General features: G+C 45.6%; 2 protein-coding genes across 5 annotated transcripts in view; one reads left to right on the forward strand and one right to left on the reverse strand.

Moving 5' to 3' along the window:
• Positions 1-5,050, reverse strand: part of hsdl2 (hydroxysteroid dehydrogenase like 2) — a 15,140-nt gene extending 10,090 nt beyond the window's left edge. Inside the window, exons 1-2 of the mRNA XM_060908481.1 lie at positions 4,902-5,050; positions 3,460-3,623 (exon numbers count right to left, since the gene is read on the reverse strand). Of these exons, the coding sequence (XP_060764464.1) occupies positions 3,460-3,623; positions 4,902-4,918 (181 nt within the window). The 5' untranslated portion in view covers positions 4,919-5,050. The remainder of the gene's footprint in view (positions 1-3,459; positions 3,624-4,901) is intronic.
• A 1,669-nt stretch (positions 5,051-6,719) lies between these two features.
• The window catches only part of ptbp3 (polypyrimidine tract binding protein 3), an 88,907-nt gene continuing 82,341 nt past the window's right edge, over positions 6,720-13,285 (forward strand). For 2 of the 4 annotated variants that reach the window (XM_060909014.1, XM_060909013.1), the window contains exon 1: positions 6,720-6,924. Coding sequence is in view for 1 of the 4 variants with exons in the window: in XM_060909013.1 (XP_060764996.1) it covers positions 6,870-6,924 (55 nt within the window). In the remaining 3 variants the exon portion in view is untranslated. Of the gene's footprint in view, positions 6,925-9,103; positions 9,321-13,285 lie in introns of those variants that run through there. The other 2 variants (XM_060909015.1, XM_060909018.1) reach the window with 2 other exon arrangements.

Consider the following 13,285-nt stretch of genomic DNA (forward strand, 5'->3'; position numbering starts at 1 on the left):
CGGGCTCAGCCCGAAGCAGTGACGTGGGCCCAACCTCCTGTGGGTTCACCACCCACAGAGGTCGCCGTAGGGGATTGGTGCAGCGTGGATTGGGCAGCAGTCAAAGGCAGCGGCCTCGACGACCTGATCCCCGAACACAGTGGCTAGCTGTTGGGAAATGGAATGTCACTTCGCTGGGGGGGCGGAGCCTGAGCTTGTGCGTAAGGTTGAGAGGTACCGGCTAGAGATAGTCAGCCTCACCTCCACGCACAGCTTGGGCTACGGAACCCAGCTCCTCGAAAGGGGCTGGACCCTCCACTTCTCTGGAGTCGCCTATGGTGAATGGCGGCAGGCTGGCGTGGGCTTGCTTATAGCTCCCCAGTTCAGCCACCATGTGTTGGAGTTTACCCCAGTGAACGAGAGGGTCGCCTCTCTGCGCCTTCAGATCGGGGAGAAGGCTCTTGCTGTTGTTTGTGCCTACGGGCCGAATAGCAGTATAGAGTATCCGGCCTTCTTGGAGTCCCTGGGAGGGATACTGAGAGATGCTCAGACTGGGGACTCCATTGTTCTACTGCAGGACTTCAATGCTCACGTGGGCGACGACAGTGACACCTGGAGGGGCATGATTGGGAGGAACGGCCTCCCCAATCTTAACCCGAGTGGTGTTTTGTTATTGGACTTCTGTGCTAATCACAGTTTGTCCATAACGAACACCATGTTCAAGCATAGGGGTGTCCATAAGTGCACGTGGCACCAGGACACCTTAGGTCGGAGGTTGATGAAACGACAACAAAGTCAATCAATCATCGGATCTCCGGCCCTATGTCTTGGACACTCGGGTGAAGAGAGGGGCTGAGCTGTCAACTGATCGATCACCACCTGGTGGTGAGTTGGATCCGCTGGCGGAGGAGGAAGCCGGACAGACCTGGCAGGCCCAAACGTATGGTGAGGGTCTGGTGGGAACGTCTGGCCGAGCGCTCTGTCGGGGAGGTCTTTAACTCCCACCTCCGGGAGAGCTTCTCCTAGCTTCCGAAGGAGGCGGGGGACATTGAGTCTGAGTGGACCATGTTCTCTGCCTCCATTGTCGATGCGGCTGTTCGGAGCTGCGGCTGCAAGGTCTCCAGTGCCTGTCGTGGCGGCAATCCCCAAACCCGGTGGTGGACACCGGAAGTAAGGGACGCCGTCAAGCTGAAGGAGTCCTATCAGGCCATGTTGGCCTCCGGGACTCCTGAGGCAGCTGACGGGTATTGGCAGGCCAGGCGTGCCGCAGCTCAGGCAGTTGCAGAGGCAAAAACTCAGAACTGGGAGGAGTTCAGTGAGGCCATGGAAGAGGACTAATCGGTCGGCCTCGAAGAAATTCTGGCAAACTGTCTGGCGCCTCAGGAGGGGGAAGCAGTACTCTGCCAACACTGTTTATAGTGCGGGTGGGGAGCTGTTGACCTCGACTGGGGACATTGTCGGGCGGTGAAAGGAATACTTCGAGGATCTCCTCAATCCCATCACGTCTTCCATTGAGGAAGCGGAGGCTGATGACTCAGAGGTGGACTTGTCCATTACCCACGCCGAAGTCACTGAGGTGATTAGCAAGCTCCTCGGTGGCAAGGCACCGGGGGTGGATGAGATCCGCCCTGAGTATCTCAAGTCTCTGGATGTTGTGGGGCTGTCTTGGCTGACACGCCTCTGCAACATCGCATGGCGGTCGGGGACAGTGCCTCTGGAGTGGCAGACTGGGGTGGTGGTCCCTCTTTTTAAGAAAGGGGACCGGAGAGTGTGCTCCAATTATAGGGGAATCACACTTCTCAGCCTCCCAGGGAAGGTTTACTCCAGGGTACTGGAGAGGAGAATTCAGCCAATAGTCAAACCTCGGATCCAGGAGGAACAATGCGGTTTTCGTCCTGGTTTGCCCATCTAGTCCACATGTGCTTTGTGGATCTGGAGAAGGCATTCGACCGTGTCCCTCATGGTATTCTGTGGGGGGTGCTTCGGGAGTATGGGGTTCGGGGCTCTTTGCTAAGGGCTGTCCGGTCCCTGTACGAACGCAGCAGGAGTCTGGTTCGCATTGCCGGCAGTAAGTCAGACCTGTTCCCAGTGCATGTTGGACTCCGGCAGGGCTGCCCTTTGTCACCGGTTCTGTTCATAACCTTTATGGACAAAATTTCTAGGCGCAGCCAGGGGCCGGAAGGAATCCTGTTTGGGAACCACAGGATTTCATCTCTGCTTTTTGCAGATGATGAGGAGTTTAAGTATCTCGGGATCTTGTTCACGAGTGAGGGAAGGATAGAGCGTGAGATCGACAGGTGGATCGGTGCGGCCTCCGCAGTGATGCGGTCACTTTACCGATCCGTCGTGGTGAAGGAGCTGAGCCAAAAGGCGAAGCTCTCGATTTACCGGTCGATCTATGTTCCGACTCTCACCTATGGTCATGAGCTTTGGGCAATGACCGAAAGAACAAGATCATGGATACAAGTGGCCGAAATGAGTTTCCTTCGCAGGGTGGCTGGGCGCTCCCTTAGAGATAGGGTGAGAAGCACAGTCACTCGGGAGGAGCTCGGAGTAGAGCCGCTGCTCCTCCACATCGAGAGGAATCAGCTGAGGTGGCTCGGGCATCTCTTTCGGATGCCTCCTGGATGCCTCCCTGGGGAGGTGTTCCAGGCATGTCCCCCCAGGAGAAGGCCCCGGGGAAGACCCAAGACATGCTGGAGGGACTATGTCTCTCGGCTGGCCTGGGAACGCTTCGGTGTTCTTCCCGAGGAGCTGGCCGAGGTGTCTGGGGAAAGGGAAGTTTGGGCTTCCATGCTCAGACTGCTGCCTCCGCGACCCGGCCCTGGATAAGCGGAAGAAGACAAGACGAGAGAAATTAAATTTGATGGTGAAATGATGCATCTCTGTTCCTTCATCCAGTCGATTAACCACAAAATTTAGGAAAGTTTTAACATTTTGAAGAACTGTATGGTGCATGACTGAAAGTAGAGAACTTACATATGAATAATTTGCTTTTAAATATGTATGCAAAAAGTTGGCATGCACATGCATGCACACACAAAAAAAAACAAAAACAGCAAAAAAAAAAACACATGTATGGTTTATTTAGTAAATGAAAACATTTCCATTAAATAATTCTGCATATTTAAAAAGGACATTAGTTATTTATTTGCAGAATTGAACAGATGGAATAATATAAAGTCATAAATGATGCATGTGCAAAACAGTGTAGACACCCTCCCAGTTGATCTCAGAACTTGATTAATTTGTTATTTAAAAAAAAGCAAAAAACAAAACATGGACTAGTAAAGTAAAAAAAAAAAAAAGTGACAGTCTCACTTTCTCAGTTTCTGCCAGCTCACCACATTCGGTCAAATCTTTTCCATGATGGATAAAAGGTTTAGGTTACAGAAATAAGTGTTTAAGTTTATAAATTGCTTTGACAGATTCTCCCACATCACCGTGACTGAGATGGAGTTTGGATTAGAAAGTTCTTACTTTCCTCAGCAGTCGTGTAGATGGTTCCGGGCAGTTTAGGGTGCGCCTCTGCAGTTTTGGCTGCGATCACCACGTTCGCACCGTCTCGGGCAGCTTTAAGAGCGATGGCTTTGCCGATACCTCGACTCGCTCCGGTGATGAACAGAGTGCAACCAGACAGCTTTCTGGAACAGCGCATGGGTCAGGGGGACAAACAAACACCAGAAAAAGAGAAGTGACAAACAGAACTAACGATCAGATCAGACAAAAATGTATTTATCCCCGAAGGGCAATTAGAAGGGCAAAGAGTGGTACATTAAAATAAGAGCAAGAAAATAAAATCACGAAAAGAATAAAATCACAAAAATGGGTGGGGAAAAAAAGCATATTATGTACAAGGTACAATGGCAGGCTTGCTGCCAGTAACAAAGTTTAAAAAAAAAAAAGCAGCAGATAAAATATGGCAAATAAATAAAATGAAGCGTGGATAAAATTAAAATGACAATATGATTGGAGTGACATTGTAGTTAAAGTGACAAGGTGATATTGCAATATTGCACATCAGGACATGTGATATTGCACTAGAGTATTGTACAGAAGACTTAAGTTATTGTAACTGTCTTAGACTTCTCAGAGTTCAGGAGGAGAATAACACTTGGAACAAAGGTTGCTCTCCTCCTCTGGGTCTTACAGGCCGGACAGCGGAACCTGCAACCAGACGGCAGCTGCTCAAATGCCGGGAACAAAGTATGAGTCGAGTCCTTAAGAATTCGACGAGCCAGACCGCTAGCCTGCTGCTCGTACACAGCATTCAGGTGGCGAGCAGGAAGAACAATAATCTTAGAACACACCTTGACAATATTATGCAGGCGGTTCCTATCCTGTACAGTAATGGAGTAATACCAGCAGCATATAGAAAAAGCTAAAACACTTTCAATGAATGTATAATAGAATGTCGACAAGACAACGATGCATTATTTTATTCAGATTTACATTCACACTGTTAGGACATGGGATCAGTGGAGTACCTGGAGGGTTCTCTCAGGGTTAAGGGTTCTAGGGAAAATTCTGGAGGGAAAAAAAGTTTACATTTATAAAGCTAGAATCCTGCAGGAAATTTGTATTATTATTATTATTATTATTATTTATCGTTGTGGAAAAAAGTCTAGAAGTTCCACTGCACCTGTGCATGATGACTAATTTAGAACAAAGGTCACGTGAAATATTTTTTTATTAAAACACGTGCATTATATTTATTAACCAAATCAGTTTATTAATAAACTAAAGAGAAAACCTGATCGTCTCTGAACACAATGACATTTTAATATCTCCAGACTCAGCTCCCACATCTGGAACAGCAGCTTCCCCGAGTCTCAGTGAAGTAAATAAACATCCCCGAGCGAGCAGGGAGGTGACCTTTAACCCTGCTCCAGTTCAGCTGCTTCTCTAAAAGCCCAACTCACCCTGTGTTCTGCAGCATTGTGCACTTTTCCAGCTCCTCACAGCGCCTTCACAGACCAGAACTTAACACAATTCAGAGCTGAAACCTGACTAAAGCTCCCTCACACTCCACACAGGCCACTCCGCCTCCTGCCCTTTAACACACTTTTTACCATCACTTTCACTTCCGGTGCACAGCCGTCCTTAGCGGTCCCAAACCCGGAAGTACAGAAAAACAACGTCCCTTTGATATGATATTGTATATCGTTTATTTTTTGTCTTAGTAGAATAAACGTTAATTATATAATTTAATTCCATTTTAATGTTCATCAAAAGATTTTTAAAAACGGTTTCAATTTATTAAACCCAACAAACTTCACATTCAACCATATTTTCGGTGATGTAACTCTAGCGCCCTCTGCTGGATAAAAACCCTCCTTTTTCATTTTCTACTTAGAACTCCTTATTTATATTTAGTACCAAATAAGAAACAAAGATAGATAGATAGATAGATCACTTTATTTACCCCAGAAAGTAAGTCATCGGCATTACAGGATTAAAGCAGCAATACAAACATTAGTGTGCAAGCAAGACTTCAAAATAATTAAAAAATACTTCAACATATTCAATAGTAAAAAAAAAAAATTCACCATAAACACCAGGATAGAGCCAGCCTTTTTTAAAATATTTTTTTGGGGCTTTTTCCACCTTTATTGGATAGAACAGGAGAGAGACGGGGCGGGATCAGGAAATGACCCCTGGTCGGAATCGAACCCAAGTCCCCGGATTTATGGTATGGCACCCGAGCCACGACGCCCCAGAGCCAGCCTTCTTTAGTGTGTTGCGCTTCTTCACTTCCCTGGCTCTAATGCATCTTGATACCAGTTTTATATATATATATATACACACACACACGTGTACATAAACGCCTGATACACTGTATAGTCCATTGTGTCTGGAGTTTATCCATTTTATTGTGTCTAAATGAATACTGGAGAATATCTCACAATGTAGAGATAAAGGTTTGTATAAACTAATATTTACCTCACTACTGACAGAAAACATTATCCACGTCTGCCTGTCTGTGTGTCTGGTCCCCTCTTTAGACCTTTATTGGATGTTATTGTATAACCCGTGTCGATAGAGGGCGCTGTAGGTACCTTATTGTTCTAAAAGCTCTGGAACATTTAACCCTTTCCTGGGTATTAATATAAAGGCTAGACTTGCCCCAGAAACAGGGAACTGGACAGTGAAGGTTTCTGTTTAACTGAAGCCAAGAGTCTGAGACCTGAAAATCTCAACCAGTCTATAGTTTAATTATGGTGTGTGTGTGTGTGTGTGTGTAGGACTGCAGTTATTCTGGTCTAACTGGTGCAACAAGTTCCCACATGTTTCCTGAAGACTGAGCAGAAAACAGCTTTGTGTCCTGTGACACAGTAGAACACAGATGGGACCTTTTTTTTTAACTATCTGAAACATGAAAGTTAAAATGTCACACACACACACAGAATGACAAGCGACTTCACATATTATTGAACAGATAGTTGATTGTTTTCCCTGTGGAACCGGTTCATTGAAATGATTCATTCGGTTCATTAAAGCAATTAATGTGTGTGTGTGTTCTATAGTTCCCACGCACACACTTCCTCATGAAGTGATTAATCCTCGCATCACACACTCCCATTATTATTATTATTATTATTCATAATAATACATTTTTTATTATCAGTGCATTATAATGTCTATTATTTATCTCTGCTAAAACACAAACCTCCAAACACCCGTGCAGAAAAAAAGGTGTGTCAGCTTGGAGAGGAGGAGGAGGAGGCCATTTTGTAGTGAGCATGCCAGTGTTATTTGTGCTCAGCTCAGTGTCAGGAGCAGGAAGTGGTGCCTTTGTGCTGTAGGGGAGTGAGACTGTGCGGCTGTGGAGCTGCTCTGAGCCTTGAACCCACAACCCACCTCCGGTTCTGCACCTTTTCGTCCTCCTCATGTCCACACTGCTGTTTCTGCTCGTCTCCTCCTGTTCTGCTGGGCCATGGATGGGTATGTTCTGGGTTTGTGTTGTTTCTTCTCTTTCCGCTTTGCTCCTGACTCTCGCACCTTTAGGTTTTGCACGCTGGATATTACACGATATTTTATTCCACGGCATTAGAGGAGCCTGTGATGGAGCCCGGAGCCGGAGAGCTTTACATTAAAATCACAGTAATGTGCTGAGCGGAAATGGCACGGGGGGTGAGGGGGTGTACGCGCTGCTTCTCTCTGAGCTGGGCTTGTTGTTGTTGTTGTTTTGATTTGAGGTTCCATAGAGTTACATTTTTACACTGTTTGAATCCGGAAGACGGAATAAAGCGGAAGTGTTTAGTAACAGTGTAGCAGTAAAGTTGTGTTTGAGGAAGTGGAGCTGCTCTGAATTTCTCCTCATCACATCCAGAACCCGGAGAACTCTGCTCGGGCACCAGGGTGTGAAATAATCTGTAAAAGTTTATCCGACTTCCGGGCTGGCTGTGTGATGTGGCTGCAGCTTTTACCCTCCGGGTGGGCGGGTGGGTGTGTTTTGCCCCCACAGCGGGGTAATAAGCAGGCTGCCATTTTAAAGCTTTTAAAGGGGCGTTTGTGTGGAGAGCAGGCTGAGAGCGCGCCCGGGTTCAGCACACTGTGTGATGATGATGATGATGATGAAGGCTGTGCAGGGCGCCATGTTGCTTTTGCACTCTGTCTGTCTGCCTACCTGTCTGTCTGTCTGTCTGTTTTAAAGGCCAGTGGCTGATTGTTTACAAGCGCGTGCGTGGGAAGTCGCGTGAGCGCGCGCGCAGTCGTGGTGGGCGGAGGCGCGCCATATTTATCACCCCTCCCCCCATGTATTTATTTTGTTTATTTTGTTTATTTGACCCAAAAAACCTCCTGAGAGCATGACCCCCTGCTTTCCTCTGCATGCATCAGCCCAGAGGGGAGCATCTTTTTTTTTTTTTTTCTTCAGTTTTTAATAACAAAATCTATCCTGAGTGCATCAAGCTCGAGGTGATGATTTGCAAAAGTATTTTTAAATTTATACAAATGTCCCAGTATTAAGAGAGATCTTAAAAACATTTCCTCAAGTGTGTCAAACCTCACAGAACAAAACAAACTAATATTATTTATATTTTTGTTTTTTCCTTTTTGGTGTCCTGTAAGATTACAGCACTTCACTATTCAGACCCGAACGCACTGCGTCTAGCTTTCTAACAGAACCTTTTTCTATGCACAGCCTCCGAGAACCCTTTAGAGTTCTAGATTTACCCGAGTGTACACAGAATGTTGGCTATTGTTAGATCAACGCAGGCTACATGTGAGTGTAATGGGAGAACTGAAAGCATTAGATTATGTGCTTTGCTTTCACTCCTCGGGGATTTCCAGGGTCAGATAGAAAAAACCCCTCTCTGCTGTCAGCATTAGGCTGCAACACCACGCAACAATGTGGGTTCAAACCCAGTACACAGCCGGGTTAAAGGTGTGTCTACATTTTGAATGGAACCATAGAGATGGTGTATATTTCAACGTATTTCTCATTTATTTAATAATTCAAGTCACTGTCAAGCCTTCTGTGAAGTTTAAAGGTGATGTTAGTAAGGTCTTTCTAAACCTGTATATGTTACAGTATTGCCCCCTTTCTGCTAAAAGGAACCCATGATGCATTGCAGCTGACGTGTTTTCATCACTATTCATTTCTTCTCACAAGCAGAAGCTCGCTAACTAAAGCAGTGTGTGAGAGAATAATCTTCACTACTGGATTATTTTGTGTGAAATGTATGTAGAACATTTAACTTAATGTCGGTGTAAAAATATTTTAATCAAAGGCCAGAGAAGGGAAAATGTCATGTTTGTGTAAAGAAGGTAAAGGTCGTAAAAGGCAGGATGAGAAGAGAAAAGTCCACACCCACATGGAGTTAGAAATACAGAGGGCGGTTTTATTAATTTTTAAGATTTGTTTATTTATTTTTAAAGCCTGCAAATAAGTACTGTACCCCCAACAATAACGGCAGGAGGCGAAGGGGTGGACTGGGGAGGGGGCGTGGCAGGAGGCGAAGGGGTGGACTGGGGAGGGGGCGTGGCAGGAGGCGAAGGGGTGGACTGGGGAGGGGGCGTGGCAGGAGGCGAAGGGGTGGACTGGGGAGGGGGCGTGGCAGGAGGCGAAGGGGTGGGTTTTTTTCTTCAAAGACAGGAAATCTAAAAATGTAGGTGCGTTAATAGCGCTGTGTGCGCGTGGAGTGTGCACCTGTGGAGTGTGTGTGTGTGTGGCATTTGACGTCTCTCTCAGGTATGAAGTATGGCTGCTGATATTGTGGCTCAGTTGAACCTGATCTCATCTCCTGCTCATTTGTGTGCAAACCGGCTGAACCTGTCCTCCTGAGCAGTGTCCTGAACTAGCAAACAAGGTGATTCATTAATATCCGACTGAACAGGTGAGCTCTCTCTCTCTCTGATCTCCGTTCTGTGAAATGTTTCCTGTCTCTCCTCCAGTATGAGCTCTGCTTTAGATTATAGATCGTCTAAAAGTGGTGTTGGGCTTCAACTTGGTTTCATAACATGAATTAGCAATGACCATGGCTCTCCTGCAGCATTGTCCAGGGCTAAAACCTAATAATGACTGGAGCGAGGTCTGGCCTGAGCTTCTCACCAAGTTCCTTTTTTTAGTCCCTTTTGGGAGACAAACCATGTGTTCTTGGTTATTTTGGGAAATGCTTTATTATGGGTGTTGGATAAAAGCAGAGGGGTTGAGGGGCGGGGCATGCCAGAGGAATTCCCTTAAAGCTCATAGGCAATGGTTTTAATTTTATGCACATTTTTAACTTGTGTTTAAAAACCCTCTGTAATTTTCTTCTGGTCCCAAGAAGTATTGTTAATAAGTAATAATTAAAATAAGTTGGCGCGGATTGCGGCAAATTTCTTTTCGGCTATTTTCGTGACCACTTGGCGCGCGATGTTATTTAAGCCAAACAAACCACTTGAGTTGAGTCCACTTCCGTTTACTTACATTGCCGTTCGGCTTGAGTGCAGACGTGTGTTCAGGAATTTCCAAAGAAACCCCCATGCCTTATTGTTGTGCAGTGAACTGTAACAACGGGACCGGTTCAGGAAGAAGCTTTTACCTTTTTCCGAGAGAGGAGAAGAGGCAGAGAGAGTGGATTGGCTTTTTCCGGAAGAGGCAGAGCGAGAGAATTGGCTTTTTCTGAAAGAGAAGAGGCAGAGCGAGTGGGTTGGCTTTTTCCGAAAGAGGATTGTGCGTGTGAAGCCAGAGGGTTGTTTTTTTCCGGAAGAGGAGAGGAGGCAGAGAGAGCGGGTTGTGTGCGTGAAACAAAATCAAGCAGTCAAAGAAGAAACGGAGCAGCAACGCTCAAGCAAAAAGGAGAAGATTGGAGGTAAACATTTTTACTTTTGCTTGCAATTGACAAGTCAAGAATCCTGAGGGATCCTGTACAATCACTGTGGAAATGAGACAAAGGGATTTTTCCTCGCTTAGAGTCGGCTATAAATAGTATAATGCCGTGGATGGCAGGCTAATGTGGCCTACCGGCGCGCTGTCCAGTAATCGTTCCCTATATCCACTAGGGAGGCGGTTTAATTATTCTTCAAAAGGGCTCTTATTTAGTATTACGACGAAAGTAGGAATTTATCATAACTACCAGGATAAATCGTTTGGGCGCGAGTCTTGTTGAGGTCCGGGGTCGCCGCGATCAGAGTCGGCCGAGTCGCTGCCCGATTCCGAGGCCGCACGGTCAAACCAGTGAGCCGCATTCATCGATTGCTTCGCAACGGCCATAAGTTCATACATATGATTTCACCTCTCGATATTCAATTTGGAGAGTTCCTACTTCAAAATCGCTCTCGCTTTCAGACATTTTACACAACCTCTCACGACCAAAGTCCGTACACGTGTGCTCAGTTTGCAGGTAAACACAGAGCTGCTCCCGGTCTGTTTGGCTTAAATGACGTCATGACGACGCCCCCCTGGCAGTGAAAGTGCACATAAGTGAGATGTAAACAAACCTTCGGAAACTGGGCAAAACAGTATAGTTTAACCGTTTTATTCAATTTTAGGTGCAAATTAGACACCAGGAAGATTGAATTTGCTTTTTGGGTCGTTCTTCTAGACAATAAAGTTGATATTCTACATTTCACCTCCGACCATTGCCTATGACCTTTAATCTGAGTGCTGTGTGTCCTAAACCTGAGCGAACTGCACTCTTCCTCTTTGTGAATGACATCATCAAGTGTCACAGCTTCACTTCCTGTCAAGACGAAGAGCAGAAACGGAGCTCAAATCTGTGTGTGTTCAGTGTTGTTTGGCTTCAGATGAATTGTATAAACAAAATCGGTCCGTCCTGTTCAGAGCTTTATTAATTAAAATGATTTAGTATTTGTGTTGCTTTGCTTCATAAACGAGTTCAACAATCCAGAAAGGTTTCAGAACAACTTCAGGTCCATCCACTGTGTTCTCATTTTATTGCATCACTTAATAGCTATGCACGTGTGTGAGGAACGGTAATGGATCAGCTTTGGGTTAATATCAGGTAATTTATCACGAGTGTGGTGTTGTGTTTTGTCTTTTTTACTTGTGTATTGTTTGAGAGTTGCTGTGGAGCTGAAATGATGGAGGTTTTGGCTACAGTGGAAGGAAAATAGCTCAGAGCAGAAATTACAGTAATTAGAGAAATCACACGTGTGTGTGTGTGTGTGTGTGTGTGTGTGTGGTGGTAGCAGTGTGTTGAACACTGAAGTGGTTTTGGTGTTGCAGGCTGCTATTAGAGCAGAGGATCTTAAAGGATCTGTTTTCCTGGTGGCAGTGTAGCAGTGCGTCTCTCTCATCGTATGATTTGAGCTCTAACCCTGAGCTCACTTGAGCAGGTGATAAAGCACCAGGTGGGTGTTCGTTTTCTGCTTATGTTCATGAGCTAAAGCAGTAATTTCAGTCACATTTTAACTGACGTGTTCTCAATTCTATGCAAATTTGATAAGAGACTCAAACAGCTAATCCAAATGATGTCCTGATTGGTTCCTCACTCCGATCCTACGGCGCTTGTGGTCCGACATTTCTCCAGTTCCCTGCTCGCAATGTTAATTCCTAGTTCCTGAAAAATAACAGAAAACCAACAACCTCTATAGTTGAATCTTTTCCTGTTATACATGGGCTCTCATTAAACGTGTTACGTTTAGGAGGAAAATAAAGCTTGAAAGGAAGATCGCTGGTGTTTCTGCTGAGCGTGTTTGTAAGGGTTCGGGGGAAAAATCCACCTTTTGGTGAAGTCACTTCATCTCACACTGAATCAGAAATCCAACCTTTAATTGAAATAAATCTGTTCAGAGAAAAACAAATCCCTCATCAAGAAATAATTATTTTCAACAAAAACACATGTGCCACTAGTATTGGCCCCCCTGTGTTTAATACTCTGTACACCCTCTCTTTGTCAGTAAAAGTGTCTCTCCTCTAACATTTTATAAGGTTGGAGATCCAGAGCGGGGCACTGAGCCCATTCCTCTCTACACAACCTCTCCAGATCATCCAGCGTCCTCCACCCTCTCTAGTGCTCTCTCTCTCCTCTTCAGCTCTGCCCACAGGTTTTCACTGGGGTTCAGCTCAGGGGACTGAGATGTTCAGGGCAGAAGCTCGATTCTGTGATTCTCAGCGAACCATTTTAGTGTTGATTTGGACATTGGCTCATTGTCCTGCTGGAAGATCCAATGATGACCCGGTTTTAGTTTCCTGTCAGAGGAGCCAGATTCTGATTTAAAGTGTCCTGGTGTTTCATGGAGTCCATGATGCTGTGGACCCTAACAAGGTTTCAGGGCCTTTGGAAGAACAGCTCCAAAACATCACAGAACCTCCATCATGTTTTACAGTTTGGATCGGGTTCTGTTCATTATAGCCGTCCTTCTTTTTACTCCAAACCCACTGCGAGTGTTTTATTGAGGTGGGGAAAAAAAAGAAGCTCCATTTGTGTTCCATCAGACCAGAGAACACGGTTCCAGTCAAAGTTGTCGTAGTGTTTCACGAACTTGAGGTGCTTACATTTGGGGTTAACTGACAGAAAAGGCTTTTTTCTGGAACCTTCTAAATAATCTGTTGGTATGGAGGTGGAGTCTGATGGGGGTTTTGGAGACTCGGAAACCCAAAGGTTTGACTTCTTCTTGTAATTCACCAACAGTGACCCTTGGGGATGTTTTGCCTCTCTTCCCCTCCTCACTGTCCGTGGGGTAAAATAAACTCGGCTCCTCTTCCAGGTGAGTGTGGAACAGTTCCAGTTGGTGTCCACTTTTTTATTTTTGCCCTAACAGTAGAAATGGATATTTTCAGGTGAGGAGCTGCTTTTTATCCCCACTCCCTGACTTATGGAGGTCAACACACTTCTCCCTCATGTGGCTTGTGTGT

This window comes from Neoarius graeffei, chromosome 25, assembly GCF_027579695.1.
Source record: "Neoarius graeffei isolate fNeoGra1 chromosome 25, fNeoGra1.pri, whole genome shotgun sequence".
Taxonomy (NCBI): Eukaryota; Metazoa; Chordata; class Actinopteri; order Siluriformes; family Ariidae; genus Neoarius; species Neoarius graeffei.